The 26,587-nt window shown below is 40.5% G+C and overlaps 1 protein-coding gene across 3 annotated transcripts in view; it reads right to left on the reverse strand.

Moving 5' to 3' along the window:
- The window catches only part of TTC7A (tetratricopeptide repeat domain 7A), a 167,910-nt gene that overhangs the window by 137,178 nt on the left and 4,145 nt on the right, over positions 1-26,587 (reverse strand). The window contains exons 3-6 of one of the 3 annotated variants that reach the window (XM_084201685.1): positions 26,091-26,259; positions 9,380-9,510; positions 7,241-7,362; positions 772-850 (exon numbers count right to left, since the gene is read on the reverse strand). In XM_084201685.1, coding sequence (XP_084057811.1) covers positions 772-850; positions 7,241-7,362; positions 9,380-9,510; positions 26,091-26,259 — 501 coding nt within the window. Of the gene's footprint in view, positions 1-771; positions 851-7,240; positions 7,363-9,379; positions 9,511-25,307; positions 25,365-26,090; positions 26,260-26,587 lie in introns of those variants that run through there. The other 2 variants (XM_084201687.1, XM_084201686.1) reach the window with 2 other exon arrangements.

Raw genomic sequence — 26,587 nt, forward strand, 5'->3', positions numbered from 1 at the left:
ATCAAGTACAAGTTTAGCTGTAAGAGTATCAATGCTTTTAGGGCTGCAAAGCCTTCATTCCCAAGACTGTTATTCTGCAAGCTGTTGACCTTGTCACCTCCTGAGTAACTTCAGGACAAGATCCCTCCAAGGGGAGACAGGGAAGAACCAGTTAAAGGTCCAATAAGTTAAACAGGCACATAAATATTTCTTTACCTGAGACATTCAGGATAAAATTATGCAAAGATGCAGAATGCCAACACCAAAAAGAAAAATTTAAAACAATTAAAATCAATCTGTACTGTATTGAAGAAGGTTTTTACAGAAGGAACATTGAAAGATGTCAGTCTAAAAAAGCAGTGCTTGTTGCAAGAGACAGAAGTACTTAATGCAGAAAGGTGTGCATGCACACTGAAACTGAGAAAGAAAACAAGACAGCCTCACCTGAGGACAGCACTGTCAAACTAATAACACCTCTGTTTCTACTAGGGCTAGAAAATGCACTGAAACCAAGAAAGCAAAACAAACAAAAAACAAAACACGAACCCAACAAAAGTAACCTACATGCCCAGGTCTGAAAGCCTGGAGGTTTCAATTGGGCAGGTCTTTGAATTAAGGACATTACTTGACATATCACTTCCAAAAGTTAAAAAAAAAAGGAAAAAAAAATTAAAAAATAAAGCCAGCAATCAATCAATCAAGGACAAATACACTTTTGTGCTACAGCACTGGTCAATTAAGAGAAGTCACGCATGCCAGACTGCCCCACCCTCCCATCTCCCACTCCCTTACCATTTTGAAGGTCTGAGTAGCTTTTGTTTCTACAGTCCGTAGTATTTCTCGCAAACTCCTCATTCCTTTCACAATATTTCTACGGGGAAGACAAAAAAAAAATAATGAGAAACCTCCAAAAATCAGCACGCTGGAGACAGAATATTTTTATGATGTGCCAAAGCTCGGCAACACACCTGAAATTCAACCAACCCTTGAAACAACCACTAACACTGAGTGTGCAGTAGCGAGACAAGTCACTCTGAGGCACAGACAGGACAATGGCACAGAGCAAGGCAGTGACTGTAGCATTGCCTACTCCAGATGGCTTCCTAAGAGAAGATCACATCCACATTTGATGAACAGAGGGGACATTTGGAAGCCTTTCATAGCTCATATTTATAAAGCAGATGCTGCTCCTTAAAAGCCTGCACATCTCCTCTTCATACACACAGATTGTACTTGTTTGAATTATACTGAGCTTACGTGATGCTTTTAAATGATTTCTTTTAGGTGGTGCTTAAACATTTTGTGTCTGATGGTCCAGGCACATGATGAAATTACAGTGGTTTAAACACTTAATTATCAGGCAGCTAAGTTGCAGTAACTGTCTGCAAGCACAGCTTAACCCGCAGTAAAAGGGTTAGACTAAAAAAACCCAAATTTTTTAAAAAGATCATATTATTCCGCATACACCATGAGCAATTAAAGCTGACTAGTTGCCAAATGCTATCTTAATCGTGCCTGTGCACTCAGAGAGATGCAGAGGAAAGATTAAACACTGTACATATCAGTTAACACATTGGCAGCCTATCAGCTGTTCAAGGCTAAGGACATGGCCCCACCACCACAGTAACTGCAAAATGGTTCAATGCACATTCATTGCAGGGTCAAAGCTACCCAAAGACATACAAGCTAGCAGAAAAGAAGCAATGTTGTACAAGACAACAAAATAAGCAGTTGTACTGGTACATTAACTGTCACTTCAGCTTATCCAGGAGAATTTTCTGTGCAGACAAAAGCTAAATGTCATTTATAAACAAAGCCATAAAAACCTTTTCTATCAAACTGATTAGATTTTGAAGGTAAGCAGTACAAACTGCACTTGTGCCTGCTTGCATGCACTGCAAACCTTCTTGTGCTCCAGAATCAACAGCAAACATTTGATGACAACAAAAAAAAAAGGTAATTATTTTGGAGGTGTATAGATAAAAATGTCATCATGCTTACCATGAATATTGGCTACATAAAATGCCATCCTAAAGCTTGTAGTCACCATGGCACAGAATGTAAATGCATATGGCCCTACTTCCAAGCAATACCCATCTCAGTTTCAAAATTGTGAGGTAATCTGTAGACTGTCTAATCATGGGCACTGTACAGGCAAGAAAAAAAGTAAGACAAGAGCAAAAAAGCTGAAGACTTGTAGAGAAAAGTCAGATGCTGTCTTTTTTTCTTCTACTTTCTCCAAAGTAAAAAATGTGCTTTGAGTTTATCAAGAGGAAAAAACGTCAAGAATGTTCTTTTAAGTTGGACCTAAATACTTCAGCAAGCCCTCCAATGACAGGGCTAAGACACCAGGAGCTTTTTTGTGGTTCTAGAATAGAATATACCCATGAAGATGCAGTTCTGGACCTTATGCACAAGTAGTGACCAAATCCAACAGAACTGTTGACACAGTATTTACTATCAGATAGAAAAAATTAATAAATTCCCCCATCAAAACACAATTCAGCTGCCCAACTGCTCTTCCTGATGACTGAAAACTACCAGCATTTTCTGTTCTTCCATGGTCTCCTTAGGAGGCTGGATAGAAGTGTTATGGAGTATAACAGTTCTACAGCATTTTCAAAAATGCATTCATTTAGGTCTCTTGTTAGCATAATGATATTTGTCTTAATAAAGTGCCAATGAATTGCATTAACTAACATCAGAAAGAAGACTAGTGACCATTTGCAGAGCAAATTAATTTAACATTTGGCACATACTTCCGAGAAGAAAAACCTACAGAATATGATAAAATGAGACAGTTTTGTTCCTAGAAAACTATGGCACCATGACAGTTCAACATTTTAGACCATAAAGGCCATAAAACAAGTTAAGTCCCCTGGCAGAAACACCTTGCTCTGCGGTGGGGGGAAGGGGAGAAGAAAAACAAGGAACAGACACACTGAAATGAATGACAGAATAAACGTCAAATTACTGCCCATCTGTCAGTAGTCAGGGCTGGAACAATGCAGTCCTTAGGAACACCTTTAAGAGATGGCAGGAGTGCAAAATGGGTGGCACAGGAGGAGCACCCAGCACTTGCCACCTCCCAGACAACTCCCTATGTGGTGTTGCACAGGATCTATCAAGGAGCACCCACTCCATCCCCTGAGCTCTCAGCAATATCAGTTCCACAGGACTGAGGATATGGTTTGGCAGCTTTTGTATTCTGAACTTTATCAAACATTCCTGAGCTGTGACAGGAGACAGAGCACACCTGCCTCCAAACATAGGAGTTTGTCTTTCCACTCTACTGTTCCAAGCCAGGAGAGCTTCTGCGCACATTTCATTTTGAGCATATAAATTGTTCTGTCCATAACAATAAGGAACTCACTGTTCCATTAATATATGCCCTTTATATACTAAATGTGCAACTGAAGGGATTTTTTTTTTTATTAGGACCTTAAGAAATTAACAAAAAGAAAAGTATGTATTTGGAACAGAAATACATGCTATGTAGGTGAATAAATGAGGATGCAGTTATAAAGCCTCTGGCAATCCATGGTGCAAACACTTGATCTTACTTAGATTAGAGACTAAACAATCTTGAGCCTCTGCAGGACTTGGGTAGAGGACTACCAGGAAATCCCAACTAATGTTGCGTCAAGCCATGGCATCATAAGTGAACATTAGATCATGGAAATGAGCTGGAAGAGTCCATAGGCCCCTATTGTATTGCTAAGAGGCCAGAAAAAGAAATGAGGAAAAACAGGAAGGGAAAAGGACATGATCATTAAACTGCCTTGGTTTTAGTTTTAGCCACAGTAGTGGTCAGAGCACCATTTGAAAAAAAAAAAATTATGAAGAACAGTTCAGGATTCAGCTACAGCTAATCTAATCAAAATGAACACAGACAACCATGGGCACAAACTGTGACAAAGAGCAACTTTAGAGTCCAGTCAGTCCAGCTTGGCATAAAAATTTGTTTTGCGCACGTACCATATTAATATAGATTAATTACCAGCCCATGAATCAAAGCAGTCAGGAAGTCAAATCAGAGTTATGTCATACAGTTTGGTTAACATTACATAAAATTCTAAGACACTAGAAAATAAAGAAGTACACTGTTTTCTATGCAAATTGCTGGGAAAAATACTGACAATAAAGGAGTGGACTGTGGACACAGAGGTTTGCAAAGATAGCCCCCCAACTACATGGTCACCAGCAGATCATGTCCTTATCCCTACTCATTTACTGCTAAAACAATCAGTTGCTGACAGATAGAACAGACCATCTTAAGATAATTACTTGGTAGTTTGCAGCATCACCTCTCCAGAGTAAAGCAGTACCCAGAGCACAGAAACAGCAGCAACATCACTGCCTCTACCCATCTCCTTTTGCATCTTTGCACCTCACCCAGGTTTTTAACAAACCATATCCTCTCCTTAAATAGCTGTTCAGGCAGAGACACAAGAAGAAAAGACAAAAAGAAATGAGCCTAATATTCACACATCTGCATCAGAGAAAAACCAAAACAAACCAATCAAAACCCAAAACCTAGCGGAGATGATAGACTTAAGACAACTGGCTGCCTCTTACAATATGACAGCATCTGCCTCCCTATGTTCTGCATCCACAGCATCAACATTCCTCACTGGAGGACCAAAAGAAAGCTTTCTTGGTTTCCAGCACGGCAAACAACTGCAGGAAATGTGTCTTCAGCAACATAAACAACTGCAGGAAATGTGTCTTCAGCAACACAATGTTTTTACATAGCATCTCATTAGAAGCATCTGTGACTTCTACAGCTGCAACACTTGCCGTTCCTTACAGCTGGCAGTTCAACACCTAAAGGGAGACCAGACCTTTCTTTTATATTGGTGTCGTCTTCTCACTGCACACTGCAAGAGAAAAGGGCATCCCTGACAACACTCCGAGAAGAGCATATCTGATCCTGCCAGCAGGAACAAAAGCATAACAACAGCACTTGTATCCCTGAGCTCTTCTGCCTGTTTTATGTTGAGACATATAACACTCACTATTCCTTTTGTACATATGTAGCACTGGGGAAAGGCATCCCACCTGATAGAACCTACCCCCTGAGAGCTTGAGCAGTCATCATCCAAGGCTTATTTCCTACCTGAACAAGCTGGAAGCAATAAGGGGAACAAAAGCATTTCTTTGAGCTGTTCAGTATCAGGTGGAGTAATCTACTCATGAAGCATCCTAAAAAGCTTCTTCCCATATCCCTCCCCTTTCCATAATATATCCCAATGCTGCTTATGCCCTCTCGTGGCAGAAACCACACATTAGTATCAGCTGTGGGGGCGGACAAGTTGCCACATCCCACCAGGCTCCTTTTATCCCAGCAGACTTTCCAAGCCTGGCTGATGTTTCTCACTTGCTCTGCAGGAGGTTAAAAAGCCCGTGGGATTCCACTCCCATCCCAGCTGCAGGAGCTCCATTGCTCTTTAATTAGGAGACAGCTACAGAGAACACGTTGCTGCTATTGCAGCAACTCAGCTTATAACCAAAGCATGGCTTAATTCACACATGTATTTTGATTCAAATTGTGTTCCTGTAGGTTTTTTGTGGTTTTTGTTTGGGATTTGGTTTTTGTTTTTAAGGCTATCATTAAAATAATATGGGAAGGGAGCACGTAGGGCCCACAGTAATAACCAAAATATCCTGCTAGATATAATGAACTCATCACTGATGAAGACTGAATTTACAATGTTGCTGAATAAAATGAACATGAGTTTGATATTCAAAAGGTGCCTGGAGGACATCAGTGCCATATGTTCTAAATGGGATTTTATTTTACTACATAGTTAATTGAGCTGACTGGCAAGACCTGAGCGTTTTGTTTGCCCTGAGAAGGGCAGAAGGTTAGGAAAGCACATACTGTGCCACAGCTGGCCAACCCCCAGCTCACCTGGGAAAACCACATACCAAGCAGATACTGAGATTGTGCTTTACAAGTTCATACTTTGCTTTATGCAAAAACTCGTACTTGCCTAACTAAAGTGGTCATTTTACAACATCTGAGCTATGTGCTTTTCTAAGCCTCCAGGTTAAAACAAGGCTTACCTGAAGGCACATCTCAGGGATATGCTTACAGGTACAGCTTTGCTCTACACGTGGCTACTCACAGTTGCATTTAAATCATCCTCGGGGGATAAAAAGGTAGCAAAAAAGCCCTAAAGAAGCTAGCTCCTCCTCCAGCAGAATCAAAAAATAGTATCAGCTTTCTACAGAAGGAGTGAAACTGATTTTTGCTGGGATTTTTTTTCCCTAGTTTTCTTCTTTTCAACCTTCCCTATTATTTTTTTTTTTTTGCTTTCTTTTCCATTCTACTCAGCAGGAAAATAAGTGAAGAAAACGAAAGTATCTTGCACTGGGGGTGAAGGCAAAAAAAGACAAAATTAAATATTTGTGAACACAGTTTGTAGTGAGAAACCCAGAATCTGATTCCTTGATAATAAATGGGAAAATATGGTGCAAGAAGAGGACTAAGGAAGGACAGTCTTACAAATACTGTTTGCACATACTGAAGAGACACTCTCCTACATGACAAAATCTCTCCATTGGATAACCAGAGTTAATTATGTTTTGAAGACATGGCCTGGTTTAGGGAACAGCATGTCCTCACCAATGGCCTTTGGAAGTGGCCATTCACAGCATCTTTTCTGCTGATCTTGAGGAGTTTTTCACTGTAGGCTGATAAAATTCACTGTAGACTTGTAGCTATTAACTCCTCCTGCCCTTCTGAAGTTCACTGGGAGCTGTATTTCAGAGGCATAATAAATACCCTGGGAGTAGCACCATTCCTGCATACATTCTCCAGAGTAAAAACACACAGATTTGGGGCATTGATTGGCATATTTAAGATCTTACACAAACAAACAAATAAATAAATGAAAGAAACTACCTGTAAAGACTTTACTGAACTCTAGACCAGGTGCTGAAAATTTTAAGGGTACACAGCAGTGTAAATTCCACTCCTCTCTCTACAGTCAAACTCCCCTTGTCTCCACAGGGAGCAAAGCTGAGTCAGGACAAGAATATTGTTCTACCCCACCCTACTTGTAGGTCTGGAAAAATGACGTTTAAGACTCTTAAGAAAGACAGAGACACAAACAGAAGAAAGGGAAGGACACTAGGGAGACTTGAGGTGAGCCAGCAGCCAAAAGTCATAACAGAACATAAGAAAAAAATTAGTCTTCATCTGAGACAAAACATGTAATATTATCTAATTTTATTAATACCTGCATCCACCTACCCTTTTTTTAACTGAGTCACGTAGGCACTCTGTAGAGCTGCTTCCAGAAAGTAGGAAAGTTCAAACTCAGAGTAAGTCACATTGCTGCCCTTGATACTCCTTGAATGTGTGTTGTTTAAGGTCTGTGAGGGAAAAAAAGAAATATCTTGGAATACAGATAACGGTAGGAACTAGCCAGGTCCTTGTGAGCCGGTAATATCTTCAACAACATTTATCAGCTATTGAAAAATGTTATAAAATCAATTTTAAAATAAATTATACAATCACTTCCATGAGATATTCTGCATGCAATATGAGTTTTGAAACATTTCCAACCTTTAATAAAGTAAGCAGAAAGCTGCATATTAGCACCAACAGTTTGGAAATACCACACAAACTACAAAGATCCAGTATGTTGCACAGAAATACCAATACAATGTTTGAGTAGGCTTATCTAGTTCAATATAACATAAATATTTGTCAAGAGTAAGCAAGCCATCAGGACTCCTGATGGAAGAATCTTAATCTTTCCTCTATTTGTCCTATCAAATCTTCCTTGGTTTTGCTTCCTTACTGGTAACAAGCCGCTTCCATTGCTGAAAGTTGCCTCTCCAAAGCAGGGTTTTTCATCTAGGACTGGAGAATCAACTTCTCCTGTGTCTGTCATCAACCCTGCATTTTTGTCTCTGTGTCCAGAGACAGCTATGCAAAAGAAGGTTGTAGAGAGGTGGGGGGGTCAGTCTCCTTCCAAGTAACAAGTGACAGGACTAGAGGAAATGGCCTCAAGTTGCGACATACAGAAGAATTTCTTCACTGAGAGAGTGGTCCAGCATTGGAACAAGCTGTCCAGGGAAGTGTTCAAAAAGCAGGTGGTGTTGGCACCTGGCAACATGGTTTAGTGGCAAACATGGTAGTGCTGAATTAATAGCTGGCCTCAGTAAATTCAGAGGTCTTTTCCAACCTTACTGATTTTATGATTCTAAGTGAATGAATTACAGGTCAGACCTTTTTCCTTCTCTGCAGACCCAAACTGTCAGGAAAAGAAATTTACAGCATCCAGCACTGGCAGGAACTCATCCTTCAACAATGGAAGGACAGTAACAATTTGAATTTAAAGACTATTTTTTTTTCTTCCTGCAGAGAAACAGAGCAGGCCTCTTCTCAACTGGCTTTTTAAATGAATTTTTTAATGAATTTTTATACATGCACCAAGCTTATTTTTTCTTGTTTCAATGCAATTAAAAACAAAACCTGACACAAAAACACACCTTTGCAACTGAGAAGAGCAGAAGTATCTGGTCAGAAGGTCAAAGGCCTTTCTTTAGGTTACAGGACAGATAACAATGCTGTTAACAATCAGTACTGCTGATGTCAAGCATAATGTGTGGCATAGGAAGGGCATGGAAACGTGGTATGTCCTCAGCTAGGCAAAGTTTGCCTGTGCCCAGCAAGTCAGCAGCACCTATTAACTGCATGGCTCAGTGGAAAGCTCCCAGTATCCATCCTACCAACCACTGGCTAAGCAGCTACTTGCTACTAATCACAGAATGGTTTGGTTTGGAAGGGACCTTAAAAGATCATCTAGCTCCAACTTCCCTACCATGGACAGGGACACCCTCTTCCACTACACCAGGCAGCTCTGAGCCCCACCCACCCTGGCATTGACCTCTTCCAGGGATGGAGGACCTAGGTTCTAGTGATCTGGATTCCTCAAGGTTTACTCGGAGAAGGCAAAGCACTGGTAATTAAATTGCTATGGCTGACCCAAAAAGGTTTCTTTCAGCTCATTAGGGATCTCAACAGCATCATTTACACAGCAGGTATGTAAAATGTCTTCATTCCTTCACACCAGCACTTGCCATGCAAAGTTCACAGTCCCTCTATAGTAAGGGCTAAACTTGAGATGCAACTTGTGCATCTTGAAGTATTTGGTGCTTTACCACAGGCAGAACTTATTTCCAGACCTCATTCTCAGAAGAAATAGGTAGAGACCAGCTAAACTGCTGTTTTGCAAATTATTTCACTGAGACACTTCACTTCTTCCAATTTGTTCTCAGACTCCTTGCTATGACCACTTGACATTTCTCCATTTTTTCATTTTTTGCTGTCAAACCCCTAGAAATTTCACCCAGGCCATACCCTACACACATTTCTTCTTACCTTCTCAAGCTCCTGCAAGTATACCTGGGCAATAACACACGCTCTCTCAAAACAAGCCATCACTTCCTCCTCCCTTTCACACAGCCGAGCACGTGAGGCAATTGAGTTGGTTGAGCGCTCCAGTGACAAACCTGCAAAATGGCAACATTTTCTTTAACTGAAGCCTACCAACAGGAGTATGGCCATATTATTCTTAATTTACCAGCTGACAGGAAGGCTTTTCCACATGTGGTTTCCCTCTTGATTTGATGACTTTCAGGACACTACCCCCATGAAAATATAATTCCAACACATGCAAGGCATCTCTGTCATGCTGCTCTAACACACAGTGCCACTGCACACTCCTACCATGCCTCTCAAACACTTTATAAAGGCAGGACACACAATCCCTCTGGCAGGAATCAGCAAACAGAGAAATTAAGGCCTGTATTTCCAGAGATGGCTACAGATCTTGGGTGCTTCAATTCAGTGCCAGCCTGGCACTGAATTTGATCACTTCTAGGCATCTGTTACTTCAAGTGAAGCTTTCAACAAGCAGCAGTGTTGAGGGGAAAAAACAAACAAAAAAATTCCTAACTGGAAAATTATACAGAAACAAAGTCGGAAAATCTGAGCACATGCAGATTGCTCATGGACACACAGCAGCTCTTGGCAAGGCACAAGAGACTCTTAACCACAAGATCATTCCCTTTCCAAAGAAAGGAAAAAACCCTGCGTTTTGTACTACTGAACTTCTTTCTTGCATCATTATCCAACACCACCAATAAACAGAAAGTATGTTAATTGAAGATGCACAGCTACTGGCCCTTACATAAAAAATTTCTATCAGACCCTTGTCTGGCATCACACTATGACCATCCTGTATACCCTTAAATCTAATTGGATGTGCTACACATCCATATACCAGTTTTATTCTGATTGATACACATCCTTATGCCACACTGGATCTCTACAAGACACCACTGCTCAAAAACTTGGATCTTCACCAATCACAACTGCACCAACAGCTTGTAGCCCAACACATGTAACAAAAAGTTCATGCTTTCCAATGGATTTTATATATAACAACATTCCCTAATAACAATGGCAAACATGTAAGATGCAATACGAAATTCTAGTGTTCCTGACACACATCCACAGAGGTGACAAAAGAAGAAAAGAATTCAGCTGTCCAGGTAGCTCTCCAATGAAGTTATTTCAACTGCTGCAGAACGTGGCAAGGGATTTGGGAGGACCCACCACAGTATGGCTGTGGTGGGTCCTCCCACAGTATACACAGGAAAGTATGGCTGGTACGGCACAGGTACCAGCCATACTTTCCTGGACTTTCACAGTTCAAGAGGCACAGCACCTCAGTCTGCTTATTCCAGGAGTCTTGGCAACAAACTGCTGTGAGGCAGCAATGGGCAGCCAGGCTTCCCCCTGATGTATGATACACTCTGGGCACTCATGCTGGAGGAGCCTGAGGTTCCTAGGCAGTCTTAGCTTTGTTTACTTTTAATGTTCAACATTTGTTCTGTCCCCTTGGTTACTCCGTGAGGAGTCTCCCTATCTCATGTCTTACATTTGAGCCAGACATAAGCAGTTAGTTCAGTGGGTTGGGAAAAGGCCTCCCTCATTCAAGCTCAGGAGGTGGCTCCCCACCCCTTCTGTCCTCTCCCAAGTCAGAAGTACACAGTGTGTTCCCTCAAAGATCTGTATCTTGAAGGAACACACATTCATACCTTTCACCTCTGAAAATACAGACCAGAGTAGAACAGGAGGACTGAATTTACTTCAGACTGACAGGGTGTGTGGGACGGGGATGACAATCATTTTGCTGCTTTTAACTAATACCCAATCTGTGTTTTCTTCTTCCTTCTGGAGAACACCTTGTACAGCATCCAGATATAACAGATTTTGTCTCTAGTTCATCTATGAAGTCTCTGTCTTTATATCATGGGTTGTTTTCCTATTATTTTGATGCTTCCACTTTCCAACCCTGTAACTTTGTAAGGAGTGAAGGAAAAAAATGTTCATTAACTCTTTCTACAGGAAAAGAATAAACCAAAAGTATCCAGCACTACAGTCAGAACAAATAACCTACAAATATTCTTCTTACACCTGTCTCAAGTTTTATCTACCTCTGAATTTCTAGTCGTTTCCCTTAAGTGAAAATAAATTTTAAGAAGTCTGCATTTCAGAGCCATTTCCTGAAGTGCAAAGTAGGGCTGAGGGCCCTGCAAAAAAAATCCAGTACAATGCACTGACATTCATATACAAGCAGCATTTAATCAAACTGCAAGAGCCATCCTAACACAGTCTGTATGGGGGCGTTTATCGTGGGAGATGTCACACAGATAGAAGAGGCTGATAAAAAGCCATTTACATACACGCTACAGCCCACTGCAAGGAGTTACTACCTCTAAGCTCTGACATGGGGGTGGAAAGCAAGCAGCCTCTGCCAGCATCAGGTACTGACAACAAACATGCCCATATCCACGCAAGTCAGAAAAACAGAGCTGGGGCTGATCAGAGACAGGGGAAGGAACATCTCCAGAAGGATTCTTGCCACAGTAAGTATCCAGTAATACACAGAGTGTTAAAACAGATACTATGGTACACTGCACTACTTGTAAAGGGCTAGAAGGAAAAATGACCCACATGATGTGACATTAGTCATGGTTCTCTCTCTACTACTGTATGCACTGACCTGATGTCATTTGAGTACAAAATCTTCTACAGAATCCAAACAGGGCTATTCCTCATGACCACAGAAATGCAATGAAAAGAAAAATTAGAGCAAGAAGACTGCAAATCCAGTATACAAGTGGAATAACAGAAGAAAAACAACGTAAGTTCCCTGCTCTTGCAGCCACCAATTCAGTTCCCACAGTACAAAGCCCCAACAAAAAGATTTGCCTAAGATGCAGTCGGGTAAGACTTGAGAAGCCCACTAGCACAAAGAGCACAAATTCCACTAACTCTCGTCCATCCTCCAGTTACCAACACAGAAAAGACTTTGTAGCACAACACACAATTTAAATTCAATTCAGTTTCCACAATGTGTCAGAAAGCCACTAAAGTGCATGTCACTTCCACACTGGGTTTAGCAAGAAAAGTAGAGCTATTGACAAGACAGAATTAGCTTCCAAGTAAATCATAAGGCTATATGCTTTCTTGTTAGCTGGTTAAGGTAAAGGGACTCAGGTATTTTTCACAATCAGCTGTGGTAAGAGAATACCAACTTAAAGCTTATCTATGCTATGACTTCTCATATGAATCAGGTGCCCAAATTTAAATAGATACATATCTATATACTGTAGTAGTTTATCATACAGTGCAGACAGTTTTCTGATAGAGTATGGCCCAGGCTCAAGATTTCAAGACCTGCTTCCAGATTATCCTTCTTTGAAAGAACAAATTCTACCCACTTCGGAGAAAGTAACTTTATGTACAGAAATGCTGCTTTTCTCTCCTGCATAAAGGCAAAGCTTTCATTCACCTCCTCTAGTTCTCCCAATGACTCATCTCTGGCTCTTCACCGTTCTATAATCTTTGCCCCTTCTTCCCTGCACCCAAATCTAAGCTGCATTTATGAAAGAAAAATTCCAAATCCATAAGGTTTGTAAGATGCACCACCAAAGTAATATCTTCCTTGAGTTGAAATGCACTGCTCTCATATATAGAAATCTGAAGAGGGAAATTTTATGAAGGTGTATTTCCACTTTCATCTCAGTCATGCCTTGTCATGGAAAGACATTGATATCATATAGTTCCAATGCTCTGAAGTGATATTATTACCAGAACTGGAACATCTATGTGCACATAGACATGTGGTGTCAGAGTCTCAGCAACACAAATGGGATGAAAATTCATGCTGGAAGGAATCCTTGAAGGTACATGGTCTGACTTGCTACACAAAGGAGGGCCAGCTCAGGATGTTACCCAGCTTGGTCTTGAAAGCCTCAGTGCACAGATGGAGACTGCACATGGACTAGGGCGGAGATTAAGGTGGCTTTACATTTCTGTGGTTCATAAACTAGCTCACCAAATAGCAGTGCTCCTCCTTCAAGTACAAACAATGTATCAATCCTTTCCTTTTTATACAGATTTCAAGCTTCCTATACTTGGGTGAATTTAGACAACCAGGGAATAGGTGCAAGAATTCGGGGTCATCACTTTTACCAACAGCGCTAGCCTGCAGCTGCTAAAATCCCATAGCCCAAGAGCATCAGAGCTACCTGGCAAGCTGGAGAAGAGATCAAAGAAAAGCAACAGCATGAAGAGCATGAACCTCACATGAGCAAAACTCATGCATTGCATCCTAGTCCTACATGTTGAACACACCTATGGCAACCTGAAGCAAAAGACATCTTACTGTGGAACTTACAGCCCTGCCAACGGCACCAGCCCCAGTCTGTAGAGCAAGGTTCCACTGTCTGTGCTCCTGGGCCACAGCCTGGCCAGAAGACAGTGTGATGCTAAGATAAGTGCATGCAACAGTTTTACTCTATGTACAGGAAGGTAAGTCATTTGTCTAGAGGTAAGCCATGTCATGAAGGTACTGCATGGCAACAGCTGCTGCAAGGAAACTGGTTGTGTGCACATTCCCATTCTGGAGAATGCCAGGTCATTCTGGGTCACTGTCCCTAAGCAGAGGATTCACTTCACTTCTACCACATGGCCTTCAGTCTAGTTCAGAAATGTGGCTCTAGGAAATTAATTAGCATTGAAACAAGATTATTTTTAAGATTTCAAACATATACACGCTCATGCTGACTAATCAACATTCATCAGAATACCAAACACTTTTCAGAGACAAAATTCAAAAGCACAACCAAACCACTCTAGAGATGGTATTACAACCAGTTTGCCCTGCCAGCTAAGGTTTGAACTTAAGAGCACAGTCCTCAACTAACCTATTCCATTACAGTGTCTTGGAAAGCAAAATAGCCCAAACCTCAACAAGCAGCAGTTGGGATTAGTTAGACATAGGCAAGACCCAGCACCATGCATTATTTCTGCCACAATCCACAGCAGTTTAAATAATTCACAACCTGGTCTAGACACTTTTCTCTCCAGCAACTAAGCAATGATTTTTTTTTTTCAGCAGGACTTATTTGCAATGGAAATAGAAGAGGGGGAAGAAAGGCCTAGAAGCCCTTGATTTTGAACACATTGATTCATACTGCAGCCCATGAAAGGTGGGGACAAAGAGGCAAGTTTTGCTGTTCAAGAAAGCTGCATGCACTTCTTTGACTGCTACTTCCTATTATACAGGATTATTGTAAATTTCTGGCAACCTGTTACAATCTTGAGTAAAAGTCTCAATGTAAAAGTCTCAAAGGTAAAAAGGCAGAAAATTCCAGTAACCCCATGTACAATTACCTGAAGACCTTTCTAACTATAAGCTGGGAATGAAGCTTAGAATTTAAGCAACCTGTGAAGGCCGATCAGTTGCATCAATTCAGAACTCAAGACCTCCTTCTCCCCACTTTCCTACTAGATGCAATAAAACAATGCTAACAATGTTACTCCAATTATTTTCAAAGCAAGAACTCTATCTGGCTAGACTTGTAATTACAGCCCAAGTTTGTTGCTAAAATTAGGACAGCTTTTTGATCAAATGGCTGTGAAGCCAGAAGGCAGCAAGCACTCCCCTGAGATGCAACCTCAGTGCCCTGCCCTCAATCAATACTGCATAGGCTCTGCATCACACCACATACCCTATGCATAGCAGAAATCAGCAACTTTAATCCACAGACACTAGTTCTTTGGAGCATATCCAGACCTGCTCAACTGGCTGTTCTTAACCTCCATGGCATGTCTTTTAATCTTTGCTTTAACCTATAATACAGTGGATTCCAAAATTCCTTGATCATATTAAGGAAAAAAAAATTGAGCATGCATACTCAACAGAGGCATATAGCTATATACAGACATTGCTTCACAAACTATTTATTATATATTTGTGTTTATTTTTTCAAAAATACCAGCTAGATAACATGCTACTGACAGCTACCTGTCAGCAGAGAAAAGCCCTGCAAATTCAGAACACTTGACTTTTTGTAAAAACAAAAAGGCAGTAACTCATCTTTAAGTTTGAAAACTATTTTAACCATTTTGCCATGAAATAACCACTGAGCTGCAGTGTGTACAGATTTCCATGGTCATTCCCCATCTCATTACAAACTAGATTCTTGTTTACAAAGTCAACCTCAAAGATGCCATCCTACAGCACTTTGTGCATTTCTGGGCCAAACTGTGCTCCTAAGTAGCTCTTAAAATATTTCATTATTGAATCAGAATGTGGCAAGCTCCTTAAGATGAGATATGTTAGAAGCATTTATACTTCCATGCTACTACATACCAAGCCTCCCACACTGTCCAATTTCTTCTAATACCTATTTTTTCAAGTCTCTGGCAATGTCTTCTGTGTCTCTTTCAAAGGAAAGCATTATACTTTGCTGTCATATAGTTTTTTTTCCATATTACTTCAGCCATTTTTTTCCACAGCAGGAAGAACAAGTGTTTCTCTAATGGTATATTTTTTCTTATTTTCCTTTTACGTAAGAAAGCTCAAGAGAGGCTTCTAAAAATTTAAATACTTAATTGAGTGCCATTAGACTTCATTGATTAGATCCAATCCAACTGTCACTGCTTTTACCTGAGTGAAGAGTTCATGCTAGTAATGTAAGCTCCAACATTCTTACCATTCACTTGTGTTCCTATTTCTAGCATTACCTGAAATCTATAGGTTTTTGAGGGAACCTTTAAGCTACATGTCTATTTCATAAGGGCTAGTTTAATTAAAACTAGACAATATACTACATAAATCCACTGAAGTAGGCACAAGTGAGCCTCAGTATATGAAAGTGAATAAACTAGTGAGGATGCCCTTCTATATGAAAGTAAATGAACTAGTGAGGATGCCCTTCTACAGTGTGAAACATCCTGTTTTGCATAACATTTTTGTAGGCTCTACATGACACAAGACCCTCTGACACGCAGAGGGAAGTCAGAGAACTACTTTCAATAAAATACTAAAGATTTATTTCAATGTGAGGTGCTTTTTTTTTTTGCTGGTGGATTTTTTTAAGAAAAAAATAAATATAAGTTATAGTACTTTTCTTCTGCAGCACAGTAGATCACCTTGCTCAACCCCTGGGGCACATGCATCACTTTGGGGATCACTGCTATAACATATTGATTGTCCTGGTATAAGAGGCCACCCTCATTCTGTGATATCAAGATACATCTACTGGAGCAATGCTCTGAGGCAGAGCAAACACAGGGGTGATCAGCAATCTCTTACAGCCTCACATCTGAAGACTTCGTCAACACCATCCACATCTATAAATTGTCATGGCATACTGCAGAAATTACTCTTTGTCCCTGGTCTAACCACAACAGGAAGAAGCAGAACAGAAAAAATGCTAAGTTGAAGGAGCACAAGGGAGAGGAGATGGTACTGATGACCAAGTACTGGAATTTATTCAGCTTGAGTTCATCTGCACTACAGTTAAGCAGCATCACCAGCAAGAAAGTTCTCTTCGAGTCTGAATCAGAGTAGCCCTAGAATCCTGTTTTCAATTTCTTTGGCACCTCACTACAAGAAAGACCCTGAGGTGCTGGAGCATGTCCAGAGAAGGGCAACAGAGCAGGTGAAAGGTCTGGAGTACAAGCGCTATGAGGAGCAGCTGAGGGAGCTGGGGGTGCTTAGCCTGGAGAAAATTCTCTCTCTACAATTACCTGAAAGGAGGGTATAGCAAGGTGGGGGTCAGTCTCTTCTACAAGTACATACCAATTAACAGGACAAACGAAAATGGCCTCAAGGTGTGCCACAACAGGTCTCAACTGGCTATCAGGAAAAATTTATTCGCTGAAAGAGCAGTCAGGCACTGGAACAGGCTGCTCAGGAGTCACCATCTCTGGAGGTATTTCAAAGATGTGTAGATGTAGTGCTTAGGGACATGGTTTATTACTGGATTTGGAAGTGCTGGGTTAACGGTTGCAGTTCATGATCTTACAGGTCTTTTCCAACCTAAATGTTTCTATGTGCAGAAGTGAGAGAAAGGAAGGGTAATTCATATTTTACTATGCTGATTTGTATCAAGCACTCAACACAAGTTTACTTAAAGTTACCAGAATGGACAGGGCCTGCAAGGACTAACAGGCTTGTAGCCTGGTCACTTGAAAGACAGTCAGAGGCATTTGAAGCTTACTCCAGGGCAAACCACCACATGGAAATTTTCCTATAGCCACTGGACACATACCATGCTACACAACACAACACAGCCGTCTAAAAGCTACCTCTAGCTTCGGCCATCTGCGAGTACCTTTGTGTTCATCCTCTTCTAATGAAAGTAAGTGTAGCATGTTGCTTCATTTAACCCTACAAACACTGTTTCCATTTCCCCAGAAAAGCATGGGCAAATACTCTTCCACTTCCTGATGCTGCTAATCCCACAGCTTTAGAGAACCAAGTCACAGCGCAGAAGGTGAAAAAGGTTTTATGCATGTGTGCAATCACCATCTTCATCTGTGCGTGGGGAGGGGAGCAGAATAACTAAACTTTACCATTGCAGAAACCAAGTCAGATCAACAAAAGGAAGCAGAAGTTATTCCCTCTTTCCGCTTCCCAAATTTCAGTAATCTGCATTTAGTGGCCTGCATCTAACTCCTTGAAAGTCTAAAGTAACACCCATACTGCATTTGTGCATAGCCTACCGTGCTAGAAGTGCAAACTAACTCTAGAATGGTAAACCATTGGATCCAACAGCAGAGAAAAGCCCATGGAGCACAAAGGAAAAGCCTTTGTGCATCAAAGGCTTAGAAAAGTCTAAGTGCATCAAGAACACCAAGGCTGGGCTTGGTAACTCTTTCACACCCAAGCAGGAAAGCAGTGGCACAAAGGCACATAGTTCACCAACATGCAATAGGTTCAGAGCCATTGTCACAATATAAGGGCAACTCCAGACTCTTTAAAAATGGTTTTCTGAAACCCCAAATAAAACATACTAATACCAGGTCCTTTTATCAAGACATCAACATCTACAAAGTGGGGCTTTTGCCCATCAGACAGCTACTCTGATGCCAGCATGAATTAACAGCAAGCTTCCTGTCCTGCTGTCAGAATTGTGAAAACCAGCACTCTGAAGTGCACACCAGGTATAGAAAAAAGTCTCTCTCTTTCCCTCTGATGTGGATTAACATTTAAAAGATGCATTTTTGCCAAGCAAAAGTGAAAACAAGTTCTGCCAATAAAATGTCATATTTTAATTTTAATGTCCTGTTGTATCATACATCGTTTTGGCTGCGACTCAATTTTTCTAATGGCCAGGCAAAGAAACTAATTTTATTATTTAGGTTCTGTTTAAAGGAACCCATCTCCCACAGATCTCAGTTCTCAGAGAGACAAATCTCAACCTTCTGTAGTCATGAGAGGACTTCAACAAAGGAATTCGTGCCTTGCCCCTGCCAGACCCTTTAAAAAAAACCCAAAAAACAAGACAACACATACAACCCCCCCACACACACACACAAAAAAACCAAACGAAAAACCCATCCCAAAACAAAAAACCCAACACAAATTCTACGTCTCTACTGTGTCCCACTAAGTTCTACTTAGTCACATCAGCAGCTGAAATTACTGACAACAGTAACCTCACCAAGGAGCTGGTAATAGAAGAAACAGCAGTTAAGTAATAGAGAGAACTGCAAGCAAATATATCATCTTAGAAGCAGCATGTAGGTTAACAGTTTCATGCTGGCAAGTGTTCATCATCCTCATGAAGCCCATTATCACTGAAAAGCTACATCTGTGTATGAAAAAAGTGAAATCAAGGTTTTAGGTAACTTTCCCTTGAACTATCACCCAAACCTATGCTCTTCTCATCTCAACTTTGTGCCCAGTATAATGCTGGCTCTGTGATCAACAAGCTTTCCTAAAGCCAATGAAAAGCAGTGATGCTGTCTTTAGGAAGGTTCTAGATACCCTTCCCAGCACTTCAGTAAACTCAAGTGCCTCAGTCAGCATCATCACTTCCAGGGCAGGCAGGTTCCAGGCAGTAGTGAATTGGGATCCCTGGGAAGTCAGAACACATTAAGGTAACAACCCTTCTGGTTTAAATGGGATTATTAAAGTATAGAAGATTTAGACTTTCAAGTAAAAGCCTATGGCACACATGCCATAATGTCACCAGTGCCTAAGCAGCACGATACTTGACACCGAAGTTAATGGAGAGAAACAGAGAGGAAATTCAGGCTCAGGATTTTTTCCCCTGTACCTTACAACCTGCTGCTCATTTCTGCTAAATGCACATCATAGCACACTGCCCTCAGGTCAGACAGGAACAGCAATGCAGGCAGGATGAAAACTCAGCTTCTGGGGAGGGTGGGGCCAGCTGTGCTGCAAGGAGGCGAAGATCTGAGTTCCCTCTGCTTTTACCACTCGCAGATTTGAGTACTTCCCTTGTAGCCATGTGGCTCCTAAACAACAATACAGAAATGGAACATCTTTATCTTGACATGGGCAATTGCAATATGCTTTTACTTTTCTCCATTAGTACCTAGAGAAAATATAAAGCAAACAACTTAGTTGAACATGGAAAAAATGTCTTCAACCTTCCATTAATCCATTTTCTGCACTTGTCTCAGTGGGCTAGACAAGGTATTTTCCTACATAGTAAGACATACACACACACCATCTCAGGTATTACAGGAAATTTTTCTTAAGGAACTTCAAAAGCTCTTAAAACTTATTCTGTAGTAAAAATCTCAAGCACAAGAGTACATACAACCACTGGGAGGGGGTTTTTGTCATACAAGAAGTGGAACAGTATTCCAAACACTGCCTGCAAAAAGAAGACATCCTGAAAAGTGCTATGCCCTCTGAAATGAGGGACAGATTCAAAAAGTACATGTACTGACCATTGAGAGGTTTATAAAACATTACCTGAATTAAAAATGCTTCTGGCAAAAAAGAAGTTAGAAGTGTAAACTCACCTCCAAAATAAGCTTATGAATTAAATTATGACCCTACAAAACTATATGATGTTTCTAAATTCGATCCACACTTGAAATTGTTCCAACTACTGGTACTTCACACAGTCTCTATTCCAGAACCCGCCACAGTTTTGACACTATGATCTCACTTACCAAAAACTAAGTGGACAAAAATCTCATTCCAGAGAAGCTAACAGAAAACTCTAAAGTAAGGCTGCATAAGTTAAGACAATAACACACAATAACCCATTAATGTTACTTGAGTGGAATAAATCTTTGCACCATGGGATTGGTAGCATTTCATAAAGAACTGATCTAGAAAAGTTAGTAGCTTAGGATCTGAAATAAGAGTTTGATGAAGTACTGGAAACAGTACAATATTCTGTTATTCTGACATTTAAAACAGATATTCTGTCATGAAGAGCACCAAAAAAAACAACCAAAACAAAAAACCAACCAAACAAAAACAAACCAACAAAATAAAAAAAAACCCAAACCCACAAACCTTACCTTCCTCCTTTCAATTCTCTATATTATTTAGTTCAATAAACCAACAATGAATGAAATAAAACCAAACAGGAAAGCTTATTTTTCCCATTTTGACCTATGAATTTTTAAAAACGTACATATGACAAGAAATTTATCAGCTTATCAGAAACACTGAGTTAAATAAATTCATTTAGTAAACTAAAAATCTTAATCAAATTCTTTAGAGAGGAGGGAAAAGTAGATTTATCAGAACATAGCTTTGCAGTCAGGCTATCTTTAACTCTACATTTTATTCTCATTTTCAAACTGAAAATTAGCAACTCAATACAAATCTCACCTAGGAATTTATTCATCATGTAGAAAACCATACTAGAAAAATGGATGACACACAAGCAAATGTCAAAATTAAAGACTCCAATTAAGCATATAAACAAGTCTGTGATACATCCTCTGATTAGCTAGAATGAACAACTTTTAATACCAAGCTTGCATTTACTGTAGGCAAACTTATTGTTTTTAACAGTACTACAAGCCAACAAAATAAGAAAGTAATTAAGAGAAGACTCACTAAGTTTAAAACAGTTCATTCAAATTTTGAGGCTTCACTTGGTCAATTTAAAACCATGATTAAAACCAAGCAAATAGTTTTCAAACCTGCTAAGTAAAAGGTCAGGTTTTCTGTTTATCTCTGTGTGATATCACCATTCTCCTTTCAGAACACCACCAAAATCTCCAAACAACCACTTCCAGTATTGGAAACCCAAGACAATAATTTCACATGGGCAGAAAGCAGAACAATATAGTTCAAAGTATACAGACCTCATTACCACTGAATTTTTAGAAGGTACAACCACAAGAGAAACAGGAACACACATAAGCTCAGTAATTTGTCCTGAGACCGAATAAAAACAAAATAATCCAAAACAAGATGTGATGAACTCAGGACGCTGGAAGCAGGTTCCAGTCTGTTTATCATTATTAAACTCAGGAAAAACCCCTATGTGGTAGCTTCAAGGTTTTACTTTGAAAAATATCACTCAGATCTTAGCAGAGCTCTAAAGATCAGTGGCTCAATCCAGCACTGTTTGTTTCAAGATCTTATCTTTGTTTTTTCAAATGTGTCACACCACAGATCTTAAGCATGTTTAGATGACTAAAATGTGTCCAAGAATAAAATATATATAGCTCTGAACCACTAACACAGTCTGATTTCCTCGTAGATATGACTTGTGGTTGGATTTGTTACAATAAAATGGAGACTATGACCAAGGCTTCTTACAGGCACATTATCACCTTGTTCCCTTCCACACCTTTCCGAAGATCTAAAAAGACCAAGCTCACATTGCAGCCTTTTGATAAAATGGATGTCTTTTCTAAAGTTAAAAAAACCCTAGAAACTAAAGTACAAAACCACTTAGAAACAAAATTACAAGCAATAAATCTCAATTTAGTCTGCAGTCTTCTCTCACAGTCACCAGAGAAGAGGCTCTATGTACACCACCATTCACATCAACTGTGTCAGATGCCATTTGAAGAGGTGATGAATCACCCCAGAACAGCCAACTTCTGACTCTACAGAGAGCTCAGAGTGAAGCTGCACAAATTAAACCCACCCTGAGCTGCCAAATGGCCAATAATAACACAAAAATGACTAAATTACAAAAATTACAGATGGACTGGGAGAAAAGGAGAAAAGCAGGCAGTGGGACTTTTAAAGCTTTAACTCCCTAGAAATCCATTTAGAAACTAGATACCATGTGCAATCCTCTGGCATTGCTGCACAAATATAGACCGGTAGCTATCTCCAGGCTACCCCACTCCAGGTGGAAGAAGTCCAGTGCCTGGCCTGACAGACACAGGGAGCCCTCAGCACAGGGCTAACTGCAGCAGCTCTGACACGTCCCTGACCACAAGCTAAAGCCCCTCTCAGTCATTACAAAGACAGGACCCACACAACACAACACAACAGGGAGCCCTGCCTGACTCCCCACCACCCAGGCTGGCAACAGCCTGCCTCAGTTAAAGCAGCTCTCGTCCTCTCGCAGCAGTACAGCAAACATTGCCACATCACAGTTTTTGGAGCTCAGGTATGCTGAAGCCCTGGCTAGAGCTACACAATGCTTTGTAAGGGTTAGATAGTAGCCTAACCCAGTACCAGGAAGATTTGCTCCTTTCAAACAGAGATATCTGCACAGTTTCTGCAGCAAGCACAAACAGAGGGAAACCAATGGGCTCTAACAGCTACACAGTTTGTTCTGAAGTCTTTCCTGCTTGCTGTTTCAAATGGACACCACCAGGTAACAAAGCCACAGTATATCCCAAATGAATTAGAAGCAAAGTTTGCTTACTCACTTTTTTATGCAACACAGAGCTGCTTGCACCAGAGATTACCAGCAGTAATATGAACTGAGCAGAAGTAAAATTTTAAGGAGGGATTGACTTCATGGAGGATGGGGAGGAAGGAGACAAGTACAAACCAACCACCTATTAACTAACCAGAGAGGTTAAAATTAGTCATAATGAAAAATCAATCAATCATCAGAGCTCCACTCACAGCACCCACAAAACTTGTCTCCTCACAATGCAGGGATTTAGAAACAGAACAGGAAGCAGCAGTCAGATGAGACAATGGAGAATCTTGCTCTCTGCCATTTCTCCTGTGACTTGTCAATTGCACAAGCCCTCATATTGATAAAGAACTTCAAAGTTTACTTCTTGAAAATCATCTTGTGTGGAAGTTCAGTGAGAAGACAAGCAAGAATTTTTTCCCTGCTCAACTTCTTCAACCCAAACATAAGGGTACAAATCCATACTGCCTCTTACATGAACCCACTACATGCTGTGGACCTCCAGAGATGTAGTTCAACATCCACCTTCAGTGTTGCAGAGGTTAAAAGGCGCTCTAAGGAACGAAACTTGGTTTTGCTGGATTTCTACAACTGGTTTTTATCTGTGCAACTCCTCCCACATATCCCATGTTTCTTGTTACGTTTTTGTTAATTTCCAACATTAAAAGGATAGGTGTCAACATTAAAAAAATAAGCTTTTTATCTGACTGTTCTTTGTTCCATGACCTTTCCAGCCTAATCCTGAGTGCTTGAGAACCTATGCTGCCATTCTGCATACAGGCATTACTCAGCACTATTACCTACACAAAATTGAGGCAGTTTCAATTTCACACTATGAGGTGATACAAAGTTCTGCTGCTCTTAACTAATGCTGGATAAACAGGGATTTTCTATTAAACCAATGGCTTTCTCCCACTTCTGAAAATGTGAACAAGAAATTGACGGGGGAACACAACTTCTACCTTGAAATAGACAGGACTGCAGCTTTTCTGGATATTTGCCTAAACGGCCCCTGCAAAAATTTTACTACAAGCAACATTCAAGAGCATCTTTAAAGAAGGCTTCAGACTGCATAAACAACCAATAGTTCAACCAAAGGCAGTAATATAGTATGAGTGAACATAATTTCTGGAGAGATACCAAATTAAAAAGGGGAAATGAGAAAAATCTATGGCACAAAGTATCAATGAATTTTAAATAATTGAACTACATATTGTTACTTGCCCTGCAGAAGCAGCCTGGACACATGTTTTAAAATGAAAATTTAAATCTACACTGCCATTGCCAAAGCTACCTGCACAAAGTGCTAACATAAGAGTGGCTGAGGGAACACGGCAGGAGGGAGAACAGCGATCCTAGCAGCGAGTGCCCTCTCCAAACTCAGCTGGACAAGCTCCACTCTGCTGAACTTCTTTCTGCCAGCAACTTTGGTAGAACACTGAGTGATTTACTACACTCTTGATACCTTAGCTAATATGAAAATATAATCATCGTGGAGTATAAAGACTGCAGAACCATAACAGCACAGAGGTTTCTCTGCAACAGCAGAGACTCCATATGGTTTATAGGGCAAAACAGTATTTACATTCCATGTTAAACCACATGGGGAAAGAAACCAAAAACATCACCTGACACTCTGAGGCAAACGCCTTCAACATCTCCATATGTAAATTAGTAGTCAACACAATATAAAGGGTCTTATAACAACAGGGCTAGTCCATCAGTTTCCACACACACATTATCATTACACTCACACCTCACCAAAGGTCATATCTGGTTCCCAATAAGGACAGTGCATCTCCTTCAGACTCCGGGGTGCACCAGGAGTTTCTCTCAAATACACTGCTGAGAATGCACTGGCAACTACCTGCTCCTCTGCGCCATGCAAGTGTCAGCGTGAGGCACGAGTAAATTAGTTCTGCTCCACAAAAGCTCATTAATGAAGCAGATTTGATCAGTACCACAGGAAACAAAAATCAAAGCAAGCAAAGCAGCACAAACAGGGTTTCAAAAAAAGCAGAACGACTCAAATTATTATCAGTAATACTAGCAGCCCAGTCAAACAGTATTTTGGGTTGATTTGGTTTCACTCTTTTACATACCAGTTGAAGGTATCTGATCATCAGAGCTCTCATTCACCTAATTAGCTGGTGGACATGCTGAAAAGAGTAGAAAGCAGTAGATAGGTAGCAGTACTTGAGCAACATTTATAAAGGAACCGAAAGCAAATGAAGGAGAAGATTACTGATCTTTTTCTCCCCCCAAGTCAAAAACTGACAAGGGTCTCTCCCCCACTCAAAACAGAAAGGCAATTTCACTACCCACAGAGGTAGTTTTAATTAGAATCTCTCAAACAGTGCAATGTCTAGAGAGTTACAAGGGGAGGAGAGATTCCTGTTTGTACATAAGATCTGATACTGTGTGACATGCATTGCAAAAATATACTACCTGCTTTGAAAGCACATATTCTGTTAGTCCAAAGTTTAAAACTTGGAAACGCTGTTGTTTAATTCACAAAAATCACTGAAATGTACAAGTAGATGAACTCTTTCTAACCCAAAGCATAGGTCCCAATTCAGCCAAGAGATTGATTCTTGATTTAGATTTTCCCAAAATGGACACACAAGCTCAAGCATGTCGCTGACTTACAGCCAAGAGTTACCACAAGATTTCCAATTTCAAGATTTTCTTTACAAGCCAGCCAAGTTTAAAAACCATGGACTAAGACTCCATAATGCCTTCAAGTTTGAAACTACACAGACCATACCATGTAGGATCTTCTACAGCATACATCTTTGCCCTAATCCTGCTCCAGCCAAACCATTTGGAGAAATAGCTTCAACCTAAAACCAGCATATTTCAAATATACATATATTGTCCTTTACCTTTAATAACAAAGGCTTCAGTTATCAAACGCAGCATGTACAAAGGTTCCTCTTTGGTTGAAAGGTCATCAATTCCTGCTTTTGCATACATGCTGATGGCATCTCTGTAGCATCCCTCCACATAATGAAGCTTTCCTAGGATCAGCATAGCTTCTGTCATATACTTCGGCTGAAATGGAGAAGAGAGAGGAAAAAGTGTTCACAGGGTGAAATACCAGACAGGAAGAATGAAGTGCTCCACAGCAAATTAGGCAGGTTCAGAATGCTTTCCTCTCACAACTGCAAAGGCTAACCTCATGAGAACAGTAGCCAATGAAGGTCAGGCAACCACTTTGGAGCTCAGTTTTGAAATAGAGTTTGTAAGCCAACTCTTTGGTCTCAGCTGACCTGCTCTATCGATTCATCAGCCAGTAAGAGCACATAAAATGCTGGCACTGTCAGAATTACCTACACACACAAAGAAAAACCCCTGCGTTTAAACTAGACAGTAAACATCA

This window comes from Fringilla coelebs, assembly GCF_963513975.1.
Source record: "Fringilla coelebs genome assembly, chromosome: 3".
Classification (NCBI taxonomy): Eukaryota; Metazoa; Chordata; class Aves; order Passeriformes; family Fringillidae; genus Fringilla; species Fringilla coelebs.